Below are 27,826 nucleotides of genomic sequence, written 5' to 3'. Positions count from 1 at the left end.
CCGCGCATTAGCACTATCTTAAAGTACCTTATGGTCTATAAAACTAATCTTAGCCAGGTTCATTTTTTTTATTTCATGGTTTTAATCTAAATCAATACAAGCTTCATGATAAATATCATTATGAAGTCTAGCTACACTTTCTATGATAACTTTAAAAACATATTTAAAATTGATATACACAAACAGAAACCAAATATCTCAGGTTTCTAAAAGATTAAATAAGTATTTAAAGCTACTAACCCACAGTTTGGGTACAATTTTTCAACATGTTTCACTTCCATCAACTCTGGCATAGTATGTATATATGATACTGAAAAATGCAACAGTGACTGAAAATTAAGTGATAGTTATTGGTAGAAATGCAGGAAAATGTTGATTTTCTCCATTACTTCAACAAGTATTGCAACAGTTTACTCCTTTCCTGCAAAATATTTTTTTGGTTGTTTATTAGGATATTTTGCAAACACCAAATGCCAGTAAGTTTGTACCACTGATCACTTCCACAGAAGCCACATTTTATCAATTTTTAAAGAAAATGATTATGTTTTTCACCTAAAATGTGTGAAGGGATCTCTTTAAACTGGAGAATGTTTGAAATATACACACAAATACCATTATCCTGAGCAAATTACCTGACCACTGAATGTAACATATATAATCAACTGAACAAAATAAGACAAGAAAAGAAATCTTAATAAAATTGTTTGAAAAAGACATCACTATCATTCCTTTTCAAAATATTCCTGTCAACACCACAGTCCACTAACCACTTAGTCTTCTCAGGTGTATAATAAAAGATATTTAATAACCATTTACAGTTCAAAGTCTTGTGTATTTCTGTGTAGTCACAATTAAACAATCATCTAACAGCATGATCACAGTATGTGAAACTCCCAAAACAATGGTTCATGATTCAACCTGATATATGTACACAGTTTTTATCACATTTGTATTATGCCTCATGTAGAATGTCCTCTGAAAACATCCTGAGACTGGCCTGAAAATAGAGGGTAAATACTAAAGTATAATATGTCATATAACGGTTGTGTTGTGGTTAGGCAGTTGGATGCAAATTCTAATTTCTTAGGTTGTAGTTTTGAACATCACTGAGTCTCAGCCACCCCTAGACAACAACTAGTAATGTCCTTTCCTCAAAATGCTCTATCATGTTTTCTATATACTAAATCACACTTGATTAGAATTATGTGACAATTCTAAAACTTAGACAAGAGTTGTCAAGAAAGATAACACACTCAACTATTAGATGCATGATAAGTAAAAAGAGCATATCTCGGGAAACTGGGGCTATCAATGAAGTGACTGATACCCTCAACATGGATGACGGACGCTGGACAACCTTGACCTTGGAACAAGGGGTCTGGGTCTTGCTCATGACACATCATCTCATTATGGTAAATAATTATGCCGAAGTTATTTCAAAATTCCTTCACGGACGGCAGAGTTATGGATCAGACACAAAAAAGACCCTGTTAACATTTAACCTCTAAGTGTGACCTTGATCTTGGAGCTAGGGGTCTGGGTCTTGTGCATGACAAGTGATCTCATTATGGTGAACATTTATATCAAGTTATTTTCAAATTCCTTTATGGATAGCAGAGTTACAACCCAGACAAGAATTTGCACGGACGCTGGGACAGTGGGATTTTAATATGCCCACCTTCAGAGGTATAAAAAATTAATTCTACTGTTGGTCAATGCAGAGCTGCACTACTTGTTTCCAGGTTTGCAGTCTAATAGCTTTTTATATCTATCAATACCAATCACCTTACTTAAAACATAATTTCATTTTTAATTTAATGGGAAAACTGAGATAAGAACACATGTATTGTACTTTATCATATAAAAGGGAGGTAATTTCATGTACAAACAAGAGCACCGCCCTGCGGATGCTGACGCTCTTCTGATTTTTTTTTGTATAATAGAAAAATTGTCCTACCCATGATTTTCTAAGTCCAAGGGCCATAATTCTTGCAAAAAGCAGGATGGAGTTATGTTTCTTGATGTACATAGTCAGCTTATGATGGTGAACAACTGTTGCAAGTTTCAAAGCAATAGCTTGAATAGTTTAGGAGAAAAGCTGACCTAAACATAAAACTTAACCAATAAATCTGATGTTTTCTAAGTCCAAAAGGGGCCATAAGTCTTGCAAAAAGCAGGACAGAGTTATGTACCTTGCTGTACATGGTCAGCTTATGATGGTGAACAAGTGTTGCAAGCTTTAAAGCAATAGCTTTGATAGTTTATGAGAAAAGCTGACTTAAACATATTACTCAACCAAGAAAACTGATTTTCTAAGTCCAAAAGGGGCAATAATTCTTGAAAAAAGCAGGATGGAGTTATGTTTCTTGCTGTACAGGGTCAGCTTATGATGGTGAACAAGTGTTGCAAGTTTAAAAGCAATAGCTTTGATAGTTTATGAGAAAAACTGACCTAAACATAAAACTTAACCAAGAAAACTGATTTTCTAAGTCCAAAAGGGGCAATAATTCTTGCAAAAAGCAGGATGGAGTTATGTTTCTTGATGTACAGAGTCAGCTTATGATGGTGAACAAGTGTTGCAAGTTTCAAAGCAATAGCTTTGATAGTTTAGGAGAAAAGTTGACCTAAACATAAAACTTAACCAAGAAATCTGATATTTTCTAAGTGCAAAGGGGGCGATAAATCTTGCAAAAAGCAGGATGGAGTTATGTTTCTTGCTGTACAGGGTCAGCTTATGATGGTGAACAAGTGTTCCAAGTTTCAAAGCAATAGCTTTGATAGTTTAGGAGAAAAGCTGACCTAAACATAAAACTTAACCAGGCAACGCCGACACCGACGCCGATCAAGTGATGACAATAACTCATCATTTTTTTTCAAAAAATTAGTTGAGCTAAAAAAAAAGAAAGTTAACTTGGGTGCCTATGACCTTGACCTTTGTACATGACACAATGTCTTGAAATGGTGAATATATAAGTCAAGTTATTTGAATATAATCCAATGCATACAAGTTTACGTAGACCAGACAAAAAAAATTCCAAAAATCTCCAAAGGTGACCTTGACCTTGGAGCTACGGGTCTGGGTCTTGCATAATATATCAACTCATTATGGAGGACCTTTGTGCCAAGTAATTTTACAAGAGCTGTCACAGGAGACAGCACGCTCGACTATTTCAAGGCTGGATAGTGAAACTGGGCACATATCTGAGGAAACTGGAGTTGTCACTGGAGTGTTTAATTACACCAATGGTGGATGACGATATTGTAAAATAACTTGAGTCTGTGTCAAAAATGTTCAGTTATAAGAGAGATAAAGTGTATCAAAACACTAAATAAGTAATTTTAAGCAAAAAGAGGGCATAATTCATAAAATATTGGTGCAAGAGTTATACATCTTGTATCACATGATGTAGGTGGTGATGTGGAACAACTACTTCAAGTTTGAATCAAATCCATTCAGTAATTACTAAGATATAGAGAAAATGAATCAAAATTAACCTTAAATTCTAAGTAAAAGGGGGCATAATTCATGAAAAATTGGTGCCAGAGTGATGCACCTTCTGTCATATAATGTGGGTGATAAGGTGGAACAATTATTTTAAGTTTGTTTGTTTGTTTTGGGTTTAACGCCATTTTTCAAGAGTATTTCAGTCATGTAATGGCGGGCAGTTAACCTAACCAGTGTTCCTGGATTCTGTACCAGTACAAACCTGTTCTCCGCAAGTAACTGCCAACTTCCCCACATGAATCAGAGGTGGAGGACTAATGATTTCAGACACAATGTCGTTTATCAAATAGTCACGGAGAACATACGCCCCGCCCGAGGATCGAACTCACGACCCCGCAATCTGTAGACCAACGCTCTACCTGCTGAGCTAAGCGGGCGGGTTTAATTTAAGTTTGAATCAAATCCATTTAGTAATACCTGAGATAGAGTGAAAGTGCACCAAAACTTTAACCTGAAATTCTAAGTAAAAAAGAGATATAATTCATTAAATATTTGTACCAGAGTTATGGACCTTGTGTCATATGATGTGGGAGATGATGTGGAACAACTACATTCAGTTTGAATCAAATCAATTTAGTAATAATTAAGACAGAGTGGAAGTGCATCAACCCTTTAACCTGAAATTCTAAGTAACAAGAGCTGTCGGTAAGACAGCGCGCTCAAGTTTTCTCAGTGCTTAACTCTGAATTAGAGCTTTGCCAGTAAAAAAAATTCTAAGTTAAAAAGGGACATAACTCTGTCAAAATTAAAATCAGAGTTATGGGAATTGTGTCTCCTGGTGTAGACTTTGATAGTTAATAACAATTTTGAGTTTCAAGTCAAAAGCTTTAACAGTAACAGAGATATTTGACTTTTAACAAAAAATTCTAAGTTAAAAAGGGGCATAATTCTGTCAAAATTCAAATCAGAGTTATGGGGATTGTTTCTCCTGGTGTAGACTTTGATGGTCAATAAGTATTTTAAGTTTCAAGTCAAAAGCTTTGATAGTAACTGATATGTGACTTTATCAAAAACTTTAACCAAAAAAGTTATCAAGAGCTGTCCGTAAGACAGCACACACGACTTTTCTCAGTGCTTGACTCTGAATTTGAGCTTTGCCAGTAAAAAAAAAATCCAAGTTAAAAAGGGACATAACTCTGTTGAAATTCAAATTATAGTTATGAGAATTGTGTCTCCTGGTGTAGACTTTGATAGTAAATAACTATTTTGAGTTTCAAGTCAAAAGCTTTAACAGTAACAGAGATACTTGACTTTATCAAAAACTTTAACAAAAAAATCTAAGTTAAAAGGGGCATAATTCTGTCAAAATTCAATCAGAGTTATGGGGATTGTTTCTCCTGGTGTAGACTATGATGGTCAATAAGTATTTTAAGTTTCAAGTCAAAAGCTTTGATAGTAACAGAGATATTTGACTTTATCAAAAACTTTAACTAAAACTTCTAAGTTAAAAAGGAGCATAATTCTGTCAAAATTCAAACCAGAGTTATAGGAATTGTGTCTCCTGGTGTAGATTTAGATAGTAAACAAGTGAATGAAGTATTGCCATGCAATACAAAGTCCCCTACTCAGGAAGGCACCTAATTTTCTCTACTGCAGTATTGCATAATGAACTGATATCTGTCAATGATGTATAAACAATATTGTACTATATATACAGTATGCTATAAACAAAGACTTGGATTAAAATTTGTATATATAAAACCCTATAGTTAAATAAAGTCTGTAATATATTTATATAAAAGGTAATGTTATTTAAAGTAAAAAAAAAAATCCATGTAAGTCCATATAAAACTCTTTACCAGGTAGAGATAGGTCAAAATACACCTAAAAATTGGATGTAACATGCATGTTGTACCACAGAAAACTGGTCTCAATTTTTCCCTACGGCCTGTAATAAGTTAGTTACAATATAAGCTATTAATAGTAAAACAAAGGGAAATAACTCTACAAAACAAGAGTGCCTCATGGTGATGAACATTTGTGCCAAGTTACATCAAAATCCCTCCATGCATAAATAAGAAATGCTCAGAACAAAGTCATTCTTGAATTTGGCATTTGACCTCTAAGCGTGACCTTGACCTTAGACCTAGGGACCTGGTTCTTGCACACAACAATCTGTCTCATGATAGTGAACATTTATGTCAAGTAACACCAAAATCCCTCCATGCATGAAGAAGAAGTTTTCCAGACAAAGTCATTCTTGTACCTGACCTTTGGCATCTGAGTGTGACCTTGACCTTCAACCTAGGGACCAGGTTCTTGTGCATGACACTCCCTCTCATAGTGGTGAACATTTGTGCCAAGTAATATTCAAATCCTGTTTTGCATGACAAAGTTATACACCGAACAGGAAAAATGTCGCTTTGATCCTTTGATCTCAATGTGTGACCTTGACCTTTAAGCTAGGGTTCTGGGTGTTGCGCATGATACGTCGTCTCATCATGGGGAACATTTATGCCAAGTAATATTAAAATCCCTTGATGGATGTCAGAGTTCTGGACCGGACAGGAAAAAAAACCCTATTGACCTTTGACCTCCAATTGTGACCTTGACCTTTGAGCTAGGGATCACGGTTTTGCGCAAGACACATCATCACATCATGGGGAACATTTGTGCCAAGTAATATTAAAATACCTTCGAGTTATGGACCGGACACGAAACAGACCCTGTTCATGCCATGTTAACATTTGACTGCTAAGTGTGACCTTGACCTTTGAGGTAGGGGTCTGAAAGTTGTGCAAGACATATTGTCTTATTATGAGGTACATTTGTGCCAAGTAATACTAAAATCCCTTCATGGATGACAGAGTTATGGACCGGACAGGAAAAAAGCTCTGTTTACCTTTGACCTCAAATTGTGACCTTGACCTTTCAGCTAGGGGTCCGGGTTTTGCGCATGACACATCGTCTCATCATGGGGAACATTTGTGCCAAGTAATATTAAAATCCCTTCATGGATGACAGAGTTATGGACCGGACAGGAAACAGACCCTGTTCATGCCATGTTAACATTTGACTGCCAAGTGTGACCTTGATCTTTGAGGTAGGGGTCTGAAAGTTGTGCATGACACATCGTCTTATTATGAGGTACATTTGTGCCAAGTAATATTAAAATCCCTTCATGGATGGCAGAGTTATAGACCGGACAGGAAAAAAGCCCTGTTGACATTTGACCTCAAATTGTGACCTTGACCTTTAAGCTAGGGGTATCGGTTTTGTGCATGACACGTCGTCTCATCATGGGGAACATTTGTGCCAAGTAATATTAAAATCCCTTCATGGATGACAGAGTTATGGACCGGACACGAAATTGCGGATGGACGGAATGACGGAAGGAAAAGCGCATTCCTATAGTCCCCGAAACTGGTTTTCAACCAGTAGAGGACTAATAACTACTTTGAGTTTCAAGTCAAAAGCTTTAATAGTAACAGAGATATTTGACTATATCAAAAATTTAAACAAAATTTCTTAGTTGAAAAGGGGCATAATTCTGTCAAAATTCAATTCAGTGTTACGGGGATTGTTTCTCCTGGTGAAGACTTTGATAGTAAATAAGTATTTTAAGTTTCAAGTCAATAGCTTTGATAGTAACAGAGATATCTGACTTTATCAAAAACTTTAACCAAACATTCTAAGTTAAAAAGGGGCATAATTCTGTCAAAATTCAAATCAGAGTTATTGGGATTGTTTCTCCTGGTGTAGACTTTGATAGTAAATAATTATTTTAAGTTTCAAGTCAATAGCTTTGATAGTAACAGAGATATTTGACTTTATCAAAAACTTTAACCAACGGCGACTCCTACGCCGGGGCGAGTGCAATAGCTCTACATTTTCTTCAAAAAGTCGAGCTAAAAAGGGGCATAATTCTGTAAAAATTCAAATCAGAGTTATAAGGATTGTTTCTCCTGGGGTAGACTTTGACAGTAAATAACTATTTTAAGTTTCAAGTCAATAACTTTGATAGCAAAAGAGATATTTGACTTTATCAAAAACTTTAACCAACAGCGATGCCGATGCCGATGCCGACACCGGGGCGAGTGCAATAGCTCTACTTTTTCTTCGAAAAGTTGAACTAAAAAGGGAGGATAATTCATGAAATATTGGTGTGAGAGTTATGGCCCTTGTGATTAGGAATATCTATATTAAGTTTGAAACAAATCCATCAAATAATTACAAAGATAAGGAGAAACAAGAGGGTCATGGTGACCCTGGCTCGCTCACCTGAGTAATATGAGCTACATGTTTCAAATATCAAACTGATGATAAAATATTAAGAAATTCAGTAGGTCACATTCATGGTCAATGAAATTCAGTTTTACGATTGGTGTGTAAAACTGTGTATGTCATATAAATTTCAAGGCTGTATCTTAAAAAACAAGAAAGTAGGTCAGTAGGTTAAGGTCACAGTCAAGTGACATCATATTACTTGGGGTCATCAGGTAATTATAATTAAACAGTCTTGGAAATAGGATCAAATGATTTTTTAAGTATTTTTTCCTATATAACTCACATAGTAACTAAGTGACCCCAGAGCAGGGCCTCTTTTAACCCCAGGGGCATAATTTGAATAATTTTGGTAGAGGACTACTAGACAATGCATCATGCCAAATATCAAAAGCATAGGTCATATGGTTTCAGACAAGAAGATTTTTAAAATTTTATCCTATATAAGTCTATATAAAACTTAGGACCCCCAGGGCAGGGCCTCTTTTCATCCCAGGGGTACAATTTGAACAATTTTGGTTGAGGACCATAAGACAATTCTACAAACCAAATATCAAAGGTCTAAGTGTTGTGGTTTCAGACAAGAAGATTTTTAAACTTTTTTTCATATATAAGTCTATGTTAAACTTGGGACCCCCGGGGCGGGGCCATATTTGACCCTAGAGAGATAATTTGAATAACTTTGGTAGAGGACCACTAGATGATGCTACATACCAAATATCAAAGCCCTAGGCCGTGTGGTTTTGTACAAGAAGATTTTTAAAGTTTTCCCTATATAAGTCTATATAAACCATGTGACCCTGGGGCGGGGCCATATTTGACCCTAGGGGGATAATTTGAACAATGTTGGTAGAGGACCACTAGATGATGCTACATACCAAATATCAAAGCCCTAGGCCATGTGATTTTGTACAAGAAGATTTTCAAAGTTTTCCCTATATAAGTCTATATAAACCATTTGACCCCTGGGTGGGGTCATATTTGACCCTAGGGGGATAATTTGAACAATTTTGGTAGAGGACCACTAAATGATGCTACACACTAAATATCAAAGCCCTAGGCCCTGTGGTTTTGGACAAGAAGATTTTTAAAAATTTTCCTGAGTTCTGCATGGAATTCAATTATTTGAATAATTTTGAAAGGGGTCTACCCAAGGATCATTCCTGTGAAGTTTGGTGTAATTCTGCCCAGTGGTTTTCAAGAAGAAGATTTTTTTAGAAAGTGTTGATGGACACATGATGCACATTGAGCCTTTGGCTCAGGTGAGCTAAAAAAGTGAAAGTGTATAAAAAACTTTAACCAAGGTGGGGATGCAGAAGGACGCCGACCCAAATGCCGGGTTGAGTAGGATAGCTCTCCATATACTTCGTATGGTCAAGCTAAATATCCCTTAATGAATGGCAGAGTTTTGGACTGGAAAACAAACAGACCATATTAACCTTTGACTTCTAAGTGTGACCTTGACCTTGGAGCTAGGGGTCTGGGTCTTGTAAATGACAAGTCGTCTTATTATGGGGAACATTTGTGCCATGTAATTTTAAAATCCCTTGAGGAATGGCAGAGTTATGAACAGGACACGAAACAGACCCTGTTATTTTTTGACTTCTAAGTGTGACCTTGACCTTGGAGCTATGGGTTTGAGTCTTGCGCATGACATGTCCTCTCATTCTGGGAACATTTAAGTCAAGTTACATGTGCAGATCCAGAGGGTGGGGACCCCCTCTGGAAAATCCTTAAAAAAGGAAAGAAGAGAAGGAGGAAAGAAAATGGGTTTTTTTTGTCGAAAAAGGCAATAATATATTAGGACCAAATTCAAAGTATATGCGGCTACTGCGTCATACGACCCCGACATAATTCATATTTATATTAATCATCTAAAAGAAACTAAGAATTCTACCTTGAAGAAAACTTGATTTTATCATTTTCCCCAAATTTAACAGGTTAGCACATAAAACTGTGAAAATAAGGAGTATATTGTATATAAAATTGCAGTGGAAAGGTGTTCTTAAGGTATTAGATCACTAATAGAGAACCTCCTTTTTGAAGAGTATTCAATTCCTACCATAAACCTACTTTTACTGCAATTCTTAGGGGGGCGTAGGTTCAAGCCCTACTGGGACAAAATTTTTTTCCCCTTATTTGCCTTTTTTACTATGAAGTTTTTACTTCTTTCAAGACTTATTATTGATTTTTTGTACAAAAATTGAAAAAGATGAATCTTATAAGCGATTTCTTGGTGTTCAAAGTGAATTTACTACTTAAACAGTAGGGGTAGAGTTACACATCTTAAAAAATATTGAGTTACGTGCGGTGAAAGTTTTCTATTTTGCTTTCACTCTTAGATTATATATTGTGGAAGAAATTTAGGTAGGTTTTACGTCTTCCCTAAGGTTATTTTTAAATGGAGTAAGCAAAATTAAAAACAGAAACACAACATTTGACCTTATTTTTTCAATGTTGAAGTATGAATTCTGTCTCATTAAATCCGTTTACTTGAGGCACCATAGAAAAAATGGTATTGACATTTTTATTTTGTGTTTTATAATTGTTTACCAATAGTTTGATGTTTCTTCTATTGAAATTAATGGTAAAATCAGTTCTCTGCAAACGTTTTGGATAGTAGCTAACACTTTGAAATTTGTCTCTACTTGAGCTTGAGGAGATACCATAAGTTATTCAAAATTTATAACAAGAGCACCGCCTTGCGGGTGCTGACGCTCATCTGATTTTTTTTTTGTAATAGAAATATTGTCCTACCCATGATTTTCTAAGTCTAAAAAGGGCCATCATTCTTGCAAAAAGCAGGATAGAGTTATGTTTCTTGATGTACAGTGTCCACTTATGATGGTGAAAAACTGTTGCAAGTTTTAAAGCAATAGCTTTGATAGTTTATGAGAAAAGTTGACTTAAACATAATACTCAACCAAGAAAATGATTTTTCTAAGTCCAAAAGGGGCAATAATTATTGCAAAAAGCAGGATGGAGTTATGTTGCTTGCTGTACAGGGTCAGCTTATGATGGTGAACAAGTGTTGCAAGTTTCAAAGCAATAGCTTTGATAGTTTAAGAGAAAAAGTTGACCTAAACATAAAACTTAACCAAGAAATCTGATATTTTCTAAGTCCAAAAGGGCCATAAATCTTGCAAAAAGCAGGACGGAGTTATGTTTCTTGCTATACAGGGTCAACTTATGATGGTGAACAAGTGTTGCAAGTTTTAAAGCAATAGCTTTGATAGTTTAGGATAAAAGCTGACCTAAACATAAAACTTAACCAAGAAAACAGATTTTCTAAGTCCAAAAGGGGCAATAAATCTTGCAAAAAGCAAGATGGAGTTATGTTTCTTGATGTACAGGGTCTGCTTATGATGGTGAACAAGTATTCCAAGTTTCAAAGCAATAGCTTTGATAGTTTAGGAGAAAAGTTGACCTAAACATAAAACTTAACCAAGAAATCTGATATTTTCTAAGTACAAAAGGGGCCATAAATCTTGCAAAAAGCAAGATGGAGTTATGTTTCTTGCTATACAGGGTCAGCTTATGATGGTGAACAAGTATTCCAAGTTTCAAAGCAATAACTTTGATAGTTTAGGAGAAAAGCTGACCTAAACATAAAACTTAACCAGGCAACGCCGACGCCGACGCCGACAACCGCTCAAGTGATGACAATAACTCATCATTTTTTTTCAAAAAATCAGATGAGCTAAAAAATGGCACGGTAAAAGTTGCTTAAAATTTGCAAAATAGTGTAAAACACGGGTACCTTTCAGAATATACCAAGCAAAGGCCATTTTGTAAACATTACTATTAGTGTCCTAATACCTTAAATGCTCCTAAAATGTCCCAGAATGCAGAAAATGAAGAACTAAATTTCAAAATTTTCCGAGGGTGGGGTTGGACCCCCTCTGAGAAAATAAGCTGGATCCGCACATGAGTTCTTTCAAAATCCCTTTATGGATGGCAGAGTTATGTAACAGACATGAAGTGTGACGGACAGAAGAATGCAGCCCATTTCTATGTCCCACTTTTTTTTCTTCCGATAAAGGCGGGGGACAATAATAACAGAGAGTCAAGTCAATGTGCATCAAAACTCTAAATTCTAACTTAAAACATACAACAGTTACTGGTTTTCATTATTCTAAAACAGTTAAATTGGGGCATAATTCATTAAACACTCTCCCTGTCACCGATTACCTTTTTAAGTAAAGTAATAACTGGTAGTAGTGAAGAAGATGATAATCATAAAATACTTTGCAAATGACCAAGGTGCAGATGCAGATGTGGATGCCGACAAGAGTAGAACAGCTCTCCACATAGTGCAGTGAAATACTGCTAATATGACTGAACACTCATGATGTCTGGCATGGACATTAGACAGGGACCATCCCATCTTCTGTATGTTGTCCATTGTATACCAAAAGTCTCACACAGAGATAAAAATGACAGGAAAGTGATGCTAAGTCAGTGCACTTTACCACTTAGCCATGAGACTCAGTATTTTCTGACAAGAATCTGGTTAACATAATCTGCTAAATTTAACTGATATATGCAACATGTAGTTTTACATGATTTGTGCACTAGAAGGTGTACTTGCATTATTGGAAATCAAGCAAATTTGGCAAAGTCAACTTTAAAGTTTAACATACTTCACTGTTATCAGCTTTGTGCTTTCCCTTTGTTTTCTTCTGCTAATTTATCTCTTTCTGAAACAGAAAAGCATCTATATTAGTTAGACTGCTGATTTGTAGTTAGGAGTTCAATATGCTGATCAATACAACTAACCTAGCTTCATTTTCTAATACCTGCACTTTTTTTACTTCATTTTTCCCTCTATGGATTCCAGTCCTTGATGGTGATGGAAACCTAAGTTGCTTCTACAGGCATTATTTCATGTATATGTACCTAGGTAGAACTGCTGACTCTAAGTTTCCTTTAATTTTAATCAATTATGGGTTAAAACTCATAGAGGTGAAAGAAAACCGAAATAACAGGTGAATGAAGTATTGACATGCAATACAAAGTCCCCTAGGCTAGGCTACTGGAAGGCACCTAATTTTCTCTACTGCAGAGTAACATAATGAACTGATTATAAACAATACTGTACTATGTATAAAATATGTTATAACAAAACACTTGGATTAAAATTTGCATATATAAAAACCTACAGTTGTTAACTCTTTATAAAGTCCACACAAAAACTCTTTACCAGGTAGAGATAGGTCAAAATAAATTCCATCACATACACAGCATTTTTCTTTGAGTCAACCTAGTGACCTACTTTTTGACCACAGATGAACCATATTCAAACTTTACCTAGATTTCATCAAGGCAATCATATTGACCAAAATTCATGAAGATCAGTTACAGCCTCTGTCACATACACTTGGTTTTTCTTTGATCTGACCTAGTGACCTAATTTTTGACCCCAGATAACCCATTTTCAAACTTGGCCTAGATTTTATCAAGGTTATCATTCTAACCAAATTTCATGAAGATCAGTTGAAAAATACAGCCTCTATCACATACACAAGGTTTTTCTTTGATTTGACCTAGTGACCTAGTTTTTGAACCCAGATGACCCATTTTCGAACTCAGCCTAGATTTTATCAAGGCAATCATTCTGACTAAAATTCATGAAAATCAATTGAACAAGACGGCCATGATGGCCCTATATCGCTCACCTGTTATCATTGCACTTGAGGACAAGAGGGCCCTCATAAAAAATATCTAAGTCCAAAGAACAGGAACAACAAACGGAAGAAATTTAACCAAAAATGAAAAAAAATTCTTACAAGGTATAGATATGTCAAAATGCACCTAAAAATTGGAGGTACCATCCATGTTGTACCACAGAAAAGTGGTTTCGGTTTTCCCCTATGGCCAATAATAAAAAAGTTACTAAAAATAAGTTATTTATAGTAACGTAAAAGGGAAGTTATCAAAACAAGAGCTGTCTCCATAGGATGACATATGCCCCAGATGGCACTTTGAATGAGTAGTTATGGCCGATGTTAGAGTTTAGGACCTTTGACCTAAGGAGCTGGGTCTTGCGCGCGACACGTCTTCTTACTGTGGCACACATTCATGCCAAGTTATTTGAAAATCCATCCATGGTTGACAAAGATATGGACCGGACACGCCCATCAATGCAATATCCTTTAAAGTCTAAGTGTGACCTTGACCTTTGAGCTACGGACCTGGGTCTTGCGCGCGACACGTCATCTTACTGTGGTACACATTCATGCCAAGTTATTTGAAAATCCATCCATCGATGACAAAGATATGGACCGGACACGCCCATCAATGCACTATCCTTTAATGTCTAAGTGTGACCTTGACCTTTGAGCTACGGACCTGGGTCTTGCGCGCGACACGTCATCTTACTGTGGTACACATTCATGCCAAGTTATTTGAAAATCCATCCATCGATGACAAAGATATGGACCGGACACGCCCATCAATGCACTATCCTTTAATGTCTAAGTGTGACCTTGACCTTTGAGCTACGGACCTGGGTCTTGCGCGCGACACATCGTCTTACTGTGGTACACATTCATGCCAAGTTATTTGAAAATCCATCCATCGATGACAAAGATATGGACTGGACACGAAAATTGCAGACAGACTGACAGACCGACAGACGGACAGACGGTTCAAAAACTATATGCCTCCCTTCGGGGGCATAAAAAATAAATATTGTAAGTGAACAAAAGAAGGATCTGCCAAATAAATCTGTTGACATAAATGAAATTTCAGATCAGTATCTTCATTAGTTACGGAAATATACTCATTTTAATTTGAAATAAAGGGAGGTAATTTGACATAAAATCAGTCCATAGTTATCTACCCTGATTGTCTCAGTCCAACTAATAACAATAATGAAATTTACTTTCTGATATAAATCCATTTTGATTACAATCAGGGGAGGTAATCAGATATAAAATAACTCTGGAACCTACAATTGGATCTGATTTGTCATGGAATCCAAGTTATATTGTTGTTAAAGATATTTTGGAAGTTTGTATCAAATAAAACCATAAATGAAGTCTCTATATGGCTGCAAATGCCAAAATAGCTAATTCTGGACCTTTAAGGAGCCATAACTCTGGAACCCATGATGGGATCTGGCCAGTTTCCAAAAGGAACTGAAATATTATGCCAATACAAGTTGTGTGCAAGTTTGATTAAAGTTGATAGCAAAATGTAGTCTCTATCGTGTTCACAAGCCAATAATAGCAAATTTTGGCCATTTAAGGGCCAATAACTCTGGAACCCATGATCTGGCCAGTTTTCGAAATGAACTGAGATATTATGCCAATAAAAGTTGTGTGCAAGTTTGATTAAAATTGATTGCAAAATGTGGTCTCTATATCGTGTTCACAAATTGTGAACAGACGACGGACGGACGGACGATGGACAAAAGCGATCACAAAAGCTCACCCTGTCACTACGTGACAGGTAAGTTAACACGGGTGCCTCATGGTGGTGAAAATTTGTGCCAAGTGACATCAAAATCCCTCCATGCATGAAGAAGAAATGCTCCAGACAATTGTGACTTAAGCTGTGTGTAAGTGTGGTTAAAATGAAATGTAACAAGAGCTGTCGGAGGACAGCAACGCTCGACTATTTAACAGCCTTGTCGCTTGAATGAATAAGAAAGTCGAAAAAGGGGCATAATTTAGTAAAAAAGTAAAATAGGGTTATGGAACCTGCATAGTGCTTATCAGCTCATGACAGTGGACAAGTGTATGAAGTTTCAATCCATTCCCATTAGTGGGTACTGAGATACCAGCTTACATATAAGAATTTAACCCAAAAACTCCTAAGTTCAAAAAGGGGCATAATTTTGTAAAATGTAAAGTTGAGATATTGACCCTTTGCACTGCATGTCATATCATGACAGTGAACTAGTGTGTGAAGTTTCAATCCTTTCCCATTAGTGGATACTGAGATACCAGCTTACATACAAAAACTTAACCAAAAATTTCTATGCTGAAAAAGGGGCATAATTTTGTAAAAAAGCAAAATAAAGTTATGGGACCTGCTGTGTGCATGTCAGATCATGTCAGTGAACAAGTGTGTGAAGTTTCAATCCATTCCCATTAGTGAGTACTGAGATACCAGCTTAAATACAAAACCTTAACCAAAAAATTCTAAGTCGAAAAAGGGGCATAATTTTGTAAAAAAGCAAAATAGAGTTATGGAACCTGTGCAATGTAAGTCAGTTTATCACAGTAAATAAGTGTGTGAAGTTTCAATCCATTCCCACAAGTGGTTACTGAGATACCAGCTTACATACAAAACCTTAACCAAAAATTTTTAAGTCCAAAAAGGGGCATAATTTTGTAAAAAAGCAAAACAGAGTTCTGGAACCTGTGCAATGTAAGTCAGTTTATCACACAGTGAATAAGTGTGTGAAGTTTCAATCCATTCCCACAAGTGGTTGCTGAGATACCAGCTTACATACAAAAACTTAACCAAATCGCGACGCGGACGCAGACGCGGACGCCGACGCGGACGCCGACGCATGGGCGAGTCCAATAGAATAGTCCAGCTAAAAATTAATGTCACTTCTATCATAATTAGCAAATTTTGGCTCTTTAAAGGGTCAATCTGGGGCCGTAACTCCAAAACCTATGATTGGATCTGACAATTCAAGTCAAGTAATATTTATTTACGAAGTCGGAGAATAACAACAAGCAACAGATTAATCATGGAATCCACTTCTTATCTATTGTTGTTAAAGATATTTTGCGAGTTTGTATCAAATGAAACCATAAATGAAGTCTCTATATGGCTGTAAAAGCCAAAATAGCAAATTTTGGCCCTATAAGGATCATGTAAAGCTTTTGAGAACACCCCTCGGCATTTTGGAAATTACACCCGATAGACCCGTAATATTCATAACATAATAATTATATATACAGAATTGTTCAAAAAGAAGTGGAATATACTTTCTGTAAAGGTCTTGTTCGGTAGCATGTATTTTGTCTTTAAACACATGTATTTTGAATGTCCACATACTATTTTATAGAAAATATCAAAGTTCTTTTCCAAACCTATTTTTTCTCTAAATTTATTTTTGTTGTGTGTCTAACATATTTACCTAAGTACTCCAGGAAATAAGAATTAACTTATATATTGCAACTTTTGCATTTCTTTAAAATGTACATTGTTTGTAACTTTCAACACTCTTAGTACCTGGAGAAATATGTTAGACACACAGTAATCATAAAAGTAATGACAAAATACTTCTGAAAAAGAAGCTTGATATCTGCTAAAAATAGAACATGAACAGTCAAAGTACATGTGATATAGGAAAAAATGTGCTGTGCAATAAAGAGTAACCTTTATCACATATCTGATGTTGCGGGAGTGAAATAAAGCCATTACATAAATTTGATAATACACTAGTGTAATAAAGTTTTTACGTCAACGTCGTTTAAAGTATCAGAGACGTTGGTTGAACTCACTTGTTTATAATAGTAAAAGGAAGTAGAATTCTTTGTGTTTTGGCTGGAAAAGCTAACATGTGATAAAAAGAATATTACGTACATTTGTAACTTTCCACATCGAATTTATTCAACTCGCTGAATAAAATTGATAAATTGCTCGGCAGAGCTTTGCATTTTATTATTTTATTCAACTTGTTTAATAAATTCAATATTATGAAGACACTCATGTAATATCCTCTATACCTTGAAAGTTTCTGCTACTTATTATGAACAGTTTGACATATTCGTTATGATAAACCAAGGTATATGTGGTGTAAAAAACTAAAACAAAAATTCACTAGAAGGGTTGTTTCAAAGATGTTGGTTAAACACTGAAGACAGGAATCTTCCTCTATCCCTCCCTTAAAGTATGAAAAAAATGTCATCAGGATGATCTAGCTAAGGCAACAGTACTGAACAAACAGTTTAAGTCTATTTTTAGCCCCAAATCACCACTAAACCTTGCCTCGCTCAGCAAAATGAAACTAACTCCAGATGGTAAATCAGTCCCTACTATGCCAGATATTAGGATAGGCACAAATGGTACTGAGAAACTTCTCAGCAACCTGAACCCCCATAAGGCCAGTGGTCCTGACAGAAATCCCTGGAGGAAGGATCACTTCCATCCCAGTGGAAATCTGCATATGTTGCCCCCATTTTTAAACAAGAGCACCGCCTGACACACAGGTAACACAATAAGATGGGTCAAAGGCTTCTTAGATAAATGGATCCAATCAGTAGTCTTAAATGGCACTACCTCTGATGCCATCTCAGTATCATCAGGTGTCCTACAGGGGTCTGGTCCCCTGCTCTTCCTAGCTTACAGAAATGACCTCCCACAAAACGTCAGTTCCAAAGTCCGTCTGTTTGCAGATCTATGACGTGGCAATATATCTAACTCTGACATCTGCAGACCAATCTGTCACTCTACAAAATGACCTCAAACTTCTAGAAAAGTGGGAGATGGAGTGGGATATGGAGTTCAACCCCTCCGAGTGTCAAGTGATCCACGCCACTAGAAGGAAACATCCTATCCCTAGTACCCAGTATTACCCACATTGAGTCCAACTTGGATCGGTCTGCTCAGCTAAATACCTAGGCATGCATATGTCAAATGACTTATCATTGGACAAGCACATAAACAGGTCAACCAAGAAAGCTAACCAAACTCTAGGATTTTTACCAAGAAACATTAAGGTCAAATCCCAACCCATAAAGACCAATGGTTACCAGACTCTAGTCCGACCCCAGTCGAATATGCCTCTGGTATGGTCGCCTCATACCCAAACTCAAATTGGCCAAATTGAAAACGTCCAAAGGAGAGCTGCCCATTGGATCAAGACCGACTACTGCCGTACTTCCAGTGCAACAGATATGCTACACTCCCTAAACCTTCGTCGACTTGATTTAAGACATATAGATTCTAGGTCACTCTTATATAAGATTCATCATGATCTGGTTGCTATCCCAATCGTAGATTACCTGACCCCAATGACCCGCTGTGTCTGCTATGCCTTAAGTTATAGGTTAATTACTGCAACCGCTGACTACTACAAGTTTTCTTATTTTCCAAAAACAGTGTACCATTGGAAAAAACTTTCCCCCAGTGTCACCCACCTCCCTACCCTAGAGCAGTTCAGTGCTGCAGTTTGCAGCCTAGAACATGTCTCGCCCTAGTTATCCTGCAAGTTTTAATCTTTTTTTATCACCAAATTTATTTTAAGTTTTTCCACTCTAAATTATTTTTATCACTATTTTCTTTTTCTTCTTGATTCTGACGCGCAAAACGTCTACGTTCCCGCAAGGAGTTTGACGTCAACGGCAGATAGATAAAATGTGGTCTCTATCTAGTCCAACTAATTTGATGCAATCCTAGGAAATATTGAGATATTTTTTTCATATGGGCAATATCCCCACTCACGTCAAACATTCGAATGACCAAAATAGTTGAAGCAACTTCCGATGAAATTTTCATCGCTGCCGACGCTTTACATGCTCTAGGTTTAAATGTCAATTATTTCACGAATTGGCCATAAATTAAATATAACTTACATGTATCGAAAGGGGATTCAATTCCTCATTAATCTATGTTAAAATTATCAAATAATATCCAAAATTACGAATTTTCTGGTGATTTAAACCTTTGTATGTACTGTACACGATCAACGTTTACAGTGTGTTTACATGCCATATAAAACCAGTGATTCATTTTGAAATCTGAAGATACGAGTCCATGGGACTCACATATTTTGAAACAATGAGTCCCAGCCAGTGAGTAATGAGTCAAAAAGGGACTCAATATAAAAATTATATATCATGAAACAGCAAGTCCCAAATTTGAACTGTTTGATTTTTCACATCCTGTACATTGTATATTGGTTGACTGATTAATTGATTTAATAGGTTTTACATCCTATATATCTGCACCAGAACTGAACTAACAGATGAGGAGAAAAAAAAACTGTTAAAAGTTGTATTTGAAAGTTTCTGTTCTTTGCAGCTTTGTTCATACCGTTCATTTTTATGTTGTCAGTACAGATTGTTCAGTACATATAATCTTCACTTTCGTCATAGTGTAACCACGAATAAAGAGTGAGCCATTTAGAAACAAATTTTCTTTTTTTCTTATCTTGATTTTCCGACGTGCTCGCAGCCGCTGCTTCATTTTCTATTGAAATGCTCACTTCTTCAGTACCCGACGATTCACTCAAAGTTAGACAAAAAAAAAACCGGAAAGTTTTTGCTGTTTGGGATCTAACTTCTGCTGTTTTTTTCAACGGCATCGTCAGATTGTTAAAATATTTTGGCCGAAATATCCGGGTACTTTGGAAACAATACTCCAAAACATAAAATAAATGACTGTCACCGATTGGTTAAGAAAATCACTACTGTCCAATCAGAATATGCTTTACAAATCGAACGGTGATAAGGTAGTTTTGACGCATGAAAATTATCCACGACATCCGTTCTACTTTTTAAACCATTAGAGGAAGTAAAAGAAGGTACATATTATGTCAGTGAAATTGTTTGCGTCCCGCGGCTGCACACATTTCAAATAAACGCGTCCCCGGTGAAAAATATGCGTCTTTGACGCAGGACGCGCGGCAAAATGAATCACTGTAAAACCAGTAACTTTACATGACTATGTACTGTGATTTAACTTCCATTATTTTGGTCCTTCAGAGTTTAGATTCCCCGTCACAAATATAAAACAAACTGAACGTCAAATTATTTTGACTAGGTCTCTAACCTGCTCACAAGAAATTTTGGACGGAAAACTACGTTTGAAGGGCGATAAAATAAAAAAACTCATCTTGTCACTACATGGCAAGTGAACTAAAAATAAGTATCAGTTACATGTAATCATAATTACTTCAAATAAACAATATTGATTAATTTATTGGCAACAACTCATCTGACTGCAATATAAGAGAACTTCTATCCGAACACTACACCAGTTCAGTTTCAAGGACGGAGACTCACGTTTTTTCTGGTCTTGCACTGGTTTATACATTTTAAAGTATGTCCACAAGCCTGTTGTAGCACAAAGTACAAATGTAAAAAGGAAGGCTTGTCTATTCCCTTTCGCCGCTCCTTCTCTTTGATCAAAAACATACTGCGGTCGTTCCTTGAAGATCTTCATTTTCGCAACTTCTCGGACTTAATATGCGAACTGGAAACCAATTCGCAGAACGATGCGAAAAAGTGACAGTAAAATTGCAATATGATATGCAATATGAAATGATAGTAGCCGATCTGATAAGTACTAAATTATCTATTAATATTCATAGGATCAGAGTTATCTGATAGATTTTCTATATTATTTACCGACAATAAATAAATATTGAATTGAATTGTCCTAAAATCGGGCATAGAATTGTTAGATAGTGGTTTATGTTTGTAGCTTTACACTAAAATTGGGCTACTGCGTGTGGTGAGGATGAAAAACGTGCATGAGTAGATTAATATGTATGAATAAGCAAAAAAACGATTTCGATATTTTACTCAAAATGTCTTGATTTCAAAGAAGTGGCGCTAATTATTAGACTAAACAGTTTTTTTCTGACGCATAACACAAAACATTGGGCAATCTTGATCATCAGACTTTAGTTTTACACCCCATTCTCTCTTTTTAAAGATTGATAATTACAATTTCGTCTACCGATTCCTAGTTTTGTCATACAGATATCAGAAGAACTCTGTAACGTTTTCCAGGAACTCCGTAACAGTTATCAGAAGAAAACATGACAGGTTATCAGAAGAACTCTCTCCCTCCTGTAACACTTCCTCCCCCGTGTACATGTATGAATGAGACCTGACAACACTTTTTAACATTTTCTTTCTTTCATCCATTAATGACTTCGATCAATACTCATCATCACGTCATGCGGGTGGCAATTTAAGCAGTCAGAAAAGTTGATAAAACACCTACCCATATATAATACAATTTATAAAAGAAGTAATGTTGAAGCCAAAATCGCTCTGACAGCCAAATTACATGTTTTAAAAGGGTAGCCGACACAACCTGTTAAAACTATGTACAAGGCTATACTAATTTACATTGACATAATGGCCTTCTTAAAGGAGTCCACTGTACTTATGAAGACAGTTGACTCAGACAGGCCTGTATGTGGAGAAGGTCTATGGTATTGAAAGGGGTGACTGCGTATGGTTCTGAGTGACATTCTTGTAATCGGGATCAGTACACTATCCTTATCAATATAGACTAAACTATTATGTATTTTATAGACTAAACTATTATGTATCTTATAGAAAAAGGTTAGACTTGAGACCTCTCTTATATGCTCTAAATTATCCAGACCTAATTCGGTCAACATGTCACCCACATGACTAGCTAGACTCTACGCCACTTCCTACATGCTCATCTTGCCACAGTGCAATGTACCTTTTCAATCCTCTGTGCATTTTGTTGGGTGTATGGATTCCATACTGGGGACGCATACTCAATTAGGGGCCTCACCAAGGTTTTGTATGCCATATAACTCTTGTCCCCTGTTGGGCAAAGGAAGTTTACGACGTATGAAACCCAGTGTTCTAGTGGCCTTGCTAGACACATTGTCTATCTGTTTGGACCAATCCAAAGTATTTTGACGTCCATCTATCTATCTTCCGTTCCTGTCTAAACCTTTACAGGGACGTAGATACTTGCGTGCGCGTCAAGGCGCAAAGATTGTAATGAAGAAAATAAAAGAAAATCGGGCCAAAATAAAAGGGAAAGGAAAATTTGTTAGTGATTTAAAAGATAAAAACAGGGATGACAAGCAACGTTATGGTGAAGTGTGTCCAATGTTGCAAACAGTGGCATTGAACTGCTCAAGGGCTGGAAAAAAGAGAATGTCAGGTGAAAGATTATTTCATAGGACTATAGTCCTGGGGAAAAAGAGTATTTCTTGTAGTCAGTGGTTGCAGAGATTAGCCTGTAAGACAGCGGATGATAATTCTTTGATTGCCTAGTTAGGGGGGTAAGATAATCTTCCACGGGAATTGCAACCAGCTGATTTGAGATTTTATACATAACAGAGATCTAGAGTCGGGAGTCAATGCGTTGGAGATCTAGCCTGCGTCAGCATATTAGTGACACTGAAGGTGCGGCCAAAGTCGGACATAGCCACCCAGCCAGCATGACTATATCGGCCCGATATAGGTATAATGTCGGAATGTCGGCAAAATGTGCCGATGTAGGGCCGACGTCGGACCGATGTAGTGCCGCAAAATATTGAAATCGGTAGATCGACATCAATCAGTGTAACTACTTCTTACGTCGGATTGACATCGGGCCGATATTGGATTCTCTAATATAACTATAATTTTCAAAATATTATTGAAAAACGTGAAGTGAAAAAGTAATCTCATTGTTTATGTGTGCTAATTTATTAAGCAAATACGATATACATGTATACCAGAATGAATCAAACTAGGTTCCAAACAAAATTTATAGACGGTATTTATCAAAATTTTATATGTAATAAAGGGAGATAATAATTAAGATGCATTTTTATTTTTATGTAAAATGCCGCCATGAAAATATTTATATTTACAAAAAATTAAAAATAAATATGTTTATAATTCTAACTGAGCAATTCTAATAGTGTTAAGAATATACAGAAAGCTTACGTAACTGTATAAAACATGCAGTACATAGCTGTGAAAATTATTATATCGATAAAATCATAAATGCGTCATACACTTGATGCGAAACACACGAGTTCTCAAGAAAATTACTTTGAGAATTTATAAAGTGTATACTTTAAGAAAACGTTGATATAGCATTTCGTGTCACACTATTTCGCGACCACGATATGATCTGCCAATATTGGGCCGAAATCATTTTGATGTTGGCGAAATATCATTTGCCAATATCGGACCAATGTCATTATGATGTCGGCCCGTTATCGTCTATCGACATTGGGCCGACATCATTCCTATTTGCAGCCGGCATTGAAGCCGATATCGGGCCGTTATAGACAACGACGTCGGTTTGATATCGGGCCGATATAGAATGTTGGCTGGGAAAAGTACTGTCCGTCTTTGGATTGTTTTTCTATTTGGGTTTGTGTGATATGGAGAAACAGACTTCGTAGCTATCTTACAGTAAAACCGAAACCTATTTGATTGATCAAACCCGCAAAGCCATGTTTTCTGTTATTAAAAAGTCTAGAAAATTACACTTGCCTATTGATATGCAACTGCAACTATTTGACACCATGGTCGCACCTGTTCTTTTATATAGCTCGGAAGTATGGGGAATTGAAAACTTTGATATTATTGACAAATTTCAATTGAAATATCTTAAATATATTTTGAATCTGAAGCAGAGCACACCTTACTTTATGTTATATGGAGAACTTGGTATTACACCACTTTCTAATCGTATCAAAAGTAGAGTTTTAAATTATTGGTGTAAGCTTGTGAATTCCAAGGAAGATATAATTTGCAATATTATATATAGAACATCACCTTTTCTGCATGAAAGATTGGATAATAAATTTAGTTGGACCTCCTTTGTTCGAGATAATTTAAATAATCTGGGTATGTCCAATTATTGGTTTAAACAAAAAACTCTATCGTTTAGCTCATTTAAAAGGATTGTTAACTCCGGGCTTAACGACCAGTTTATACAAAACTGGAACAGTATTGTTAATAATTCAAGTAAATGTTTGAATTACAGAATGTATAAACAAGAATTTGTATTTGAAAAATATTTCAAACTTCTGCCAAATGATCTTGCTGTTACACTATGTAAATTCAGGTGCACGAATCATAAACTACCTATAGAAAAAGGAAGATTTTATAATATTGCTAGAGAACAAAGAAGCTGTCAATTATGTAATAATAACCTGTTAGGCGATGAATTTCATTACCTCTTTAATTGTACATTCTGTTAGAAAAAAATATACTGATGACTACTACTTTAAACGTCATAATGCTTTTAAATTCTCCAAACTTATGAATTGCGAAGATAGAATGACTTTACTTAAATTGGCAGTCTTTTGTAAAAACATAATGTCTAGTTTTAGATCATTTGCTAGTTTTGAGGCGATGGACCTGTAATTAAACTTGATAATAACCGAGTGTTTGCTTGTTCTCATCAAGCGGCTTGGCATTATTTGAGTGCAGATTATTTAGAGGGTTTATAGTTTGCCAATTGTGTTTCCGGGCCCCCTACCTTAATAACATTTCTCATCCTCGACTTTACTTAAATTGGCAGTTTTTCTGTGAAAATATAATGTCTAGTTTCAGATAATTTGCTAGTTTTGGGGTGATGGACCCGTAATCAAACTTGGTAATAACCGAGTGTTTACGTGTTTTTCTTGGGCTTGTAGATTATTTAGAGGGTTTATAGATTACCAATTGTGATTCCGGGTCCACTACCTTAATAACATTTCTCATCCTCCTTGTACACTGTTCACAATAATGGCATCTTGTTTCATATGCCATGTTGTATGTTACATTGTTTGTTATGTTTATGTCAGATGCCCATAAGGGCCTTGACTTCAAAATAAACTTGTAAACTTGTACGGCTGTGGTCTGACGAGGGTCTGGTTTGCCGCTTAAGGGGTTTGAAGTTAACCTTTATAAGGGCCTTCACCACTGTCCTCCAGTCGTCTCTGTCTTCTGCCTTCTTCTTTGCCTCGCCCCATGAAAGCCTGACTGTCTGAGCTCAGCGTCCAGGGTTCTTCTCCAGGTCTGTGCTGGCCGACCTCGTTTTCGTTTTCCCTGTGGGTTCCAGACAAGAGCTTGATGGGTGATGGTTGTCTGTTCTCTTCGCAGAATGTGATCCAGCCATCGCCACTTTCTCTCTTCGATGGTGAGTATCACTGACTTCTGCTTGGTCCTCGTCCAGAGCTCTTCTTTTGAAATCCTCTTAGGGCACCTTATTTTCAGGATTCTGCGAATTAAGGCAGTAACTGTTGTTGATGAAGACTTGGAGCTTGTGTTCAACTCTCTTGGAGTGCTTCCATGTCTCGGAACCGTACAGCAAAGCTGACTACATTCTTCCACGAGAGATCGTTTGAGATATTCACGCCAAGGTATTTTGCTGAAGTGACAGATTCTAGTAGCATATTATGTAGGTAGTATTGGGAGAGAATATGATGTTTTCGTCTTGTTACGTGGATAACTTGACACTTCGAGAGATTGAATTCCATATCATTATTGTTATTATTATTATTTTAAATTACCAGTTTTTTTTTTATAGCGCTCTTTTCATCTATAAAATAAACGTTCAAAAGCGCATATCCCAGTACAACTCCCGATTTTCTGTTTTATGGTCATTTTGGAGGGTATTAACAGTGTCATCTGCATATAGACGAACTTTATACTGGATATTTTGTGGGAGGTCATTTATATATGCATGGAAGAGCAGGGGCCCAAGCACGGACCACTGCGGAACTCCAGAAGAGACAGGTATGGGCTCTAAGCTTGTACCAAATTCCAGTTGTTGTACAGCGAAAACTGCTCGCGAAAATAATTTATTTTCAACACTAACTTCGTGCTGAAAGCACTACATTAATTAGTTATCTAGTGGACCAAATGGCCTTTGTTGTCGACTCTGCATCTCGTCTTGATGGGTTTAAGAAGAGATCATTCTAACGGTTTAGAAAATGTGCAGTGAACTTGCATTATAGCTATTTGACCTCTAAGTATGACATTAACCTTGAACTTACTGACCCGGATCATGTGCTATGCACCTAGATTGGCTTATGTGAACAACAAACGCTATGTTTATGAAAATATTTCAAGCGGTTTAGACAATATCGTATGGGCACGGAATTTAACTATTCTACCTTTGACCTTCCAGTGTAACATTGGCCTTGGTCATAGTCATCTGTATTTTGCGCTGTTTATGTTGTCTTGATCAGGTACTGATGCTAGTTTTATGGAAATCTTCCATATGACCTCCAAGTCTGACTTTTGGCCTAGTGGCCTTTGTTGTGTGGTCTGCATGCCGTCTTGATGAGAATAACAATTAATGGTAGATTTATAAAAGAATCTTTTCAGTGATTTACAAGTTATGGAGTGGAGCGTACACGAAGTTAAGCTATTTGACCATCGACTTCCCAAGTGTGACCTTGACCTTACACTTAGAGATTTTTGTCGTCTTGATGAGGATGACAGTTGATGCTAATTTTACAAAAGTCTTCAGCAGCAGTTAAGAAGATATGGAACGGACTAATGGATCAAATATAAAGACCCCTTATATTTTGTATCTGGGGTATGAAAATGATAAACAAGCGGGTCATAATGACCCTGGATCGCTCACATTAGTAATTAGGCCTAGATCCTCTAGCGCTTTTCATTTTATTTGACCGGGTGACCTAGTTTTTGAACCAACATGACCCAGATTCGAACATGGCGTAGAGATCATCAAGATAACCATTCTGACCACGTTTAATGAAGACAGGATCATAAATGTGGTCTCTAGTGTGAACAAGCTTTTCATGTGATTTGAGCACGTGACCTAGTTTTTGACCCCACATGGCCCAGATTCGGACTTGACCTACGGATCATCAAGATAAACATTCTGATCAACTTTCAAGAAGACAGGGTCATTAATGTGGCCTCTAGGATGTTAACAATCGTTCCTTCAATTTGAGAGGGTGACCTAGTTTTTGACCCAACATGATCTAGTTTCAAACTTGGCGGGGGGTCATCAAGATAGACATTCTGACCGAGCGTCATGAAGATATTTAGGATCATAAGTGTGACCTCTAGAGTGTTAATAAGCTTTTCCTTTGATTTGAGCGAGTGACCTAGTTATTGAATCCACATCACTCAGATTCAAACCTGGCATTGGAATCGTCAAGATAAACATTTTGACCAAGTTTCATGAAGATAGGATCAGAAATGTGGCCTCTGCAGTGTTAACAAGTTTTTCCTTTGATTTAAGCGGGTGACCTAGTTTTTGAAGCCTCATACCCCGGTTTCGATCTTTACCTAGAAATCATCAAGATAAACATTCTGACCAAGTTTCATGAAGATAGGGTCTTAAATGTGGCCTCAAAAGTGTTGATAAGTTTTTCCTTTAATTTGACCGGATGACCTAACCCAGTTTCGAACTTTACTTAAAGATTGTGTCACAACT

General features: G+C 36.5%; 1 protein-coding gene and 1 long non-coding RNA gene across 2 annotated transcripts; both read right to left on the bottom strand.

Moving 5' to 3' along the window:
* Positions 1 to 54: 54 nt before the first annotated feature.
* On the bottom strand, positions 55 to 20,890 carry LOC123556670 (uncharacterized). Its single transcript, XR_006687509.2, has 3 exons — positions 20,704 to 20,890; positions 12,373 to 12,429; positions 55 to 997 (listed from the first exon to the last, which is right to left on the bottom strand). It is a non-coding gene; the product is annotated as an uncharacterized LOC123556670 (long non-coding RNA).
* Positions 20,891 to 25,326: 4,436 nt separating this feature from the next.
* LOC123558200 (uncharacterized) lies at positions 25,327 to 26,563 on the bottom strand. The gene is made up of 2 exons (XM_045350077.2): positions 26,529 to 26,563; positions 25,327 to 25,780 (listed from the first exon to the last, which is right to left on the bottom strand). The coding sequence occupies exons 1-2, from the start codon at positions 26,561 to 26,563 to the stop codon at positions 25,327 to 25,329; spliced, it is 489 nt and encodes a 162-aa protein (XP_045206012.2).
* Between the last annotated feature and the right edge of the window lie 1,263 nt (positions 26,564 to 27,826).

This window comes from Mercenaria mercenaria, chromosome 5, assembly GCF_021730395.1.
Source record: "Mercenaria mercenaria strain notata chromosome 5, MADL_Memer_1, whole genome shotgun sequence".
Lineage (NCBI taxonomy): Eukaryota > Metazoa > Mollusca > Bivalvia > Venerida > Veneridae > Mercenaria > Mercenaria mercenaria.
The sequence above is the reverse complement of the archived record's forward strand: the minus strand, read 5'-3'. Positions and strand labels throughout refer to the sequence as shown.

What these genes read in the sequence shown, in the direction of transcription:
- LOC123558200 (XM_045350077.2), bottom strand. Translation starts at nt 26,563, where the DNA reads ATGACCAAGGCCAATGTTACACTGGAAGGTCAAAG. An exon ending in GTTACACTGGAAGGTCAAAG is followed by an intron (nt 25,781 to 26,528) that starts GTAGAATAGTTA and finishes CTGTCACTTCAG; the next exon opens with CAAAATACCTTGGCGTGAAT.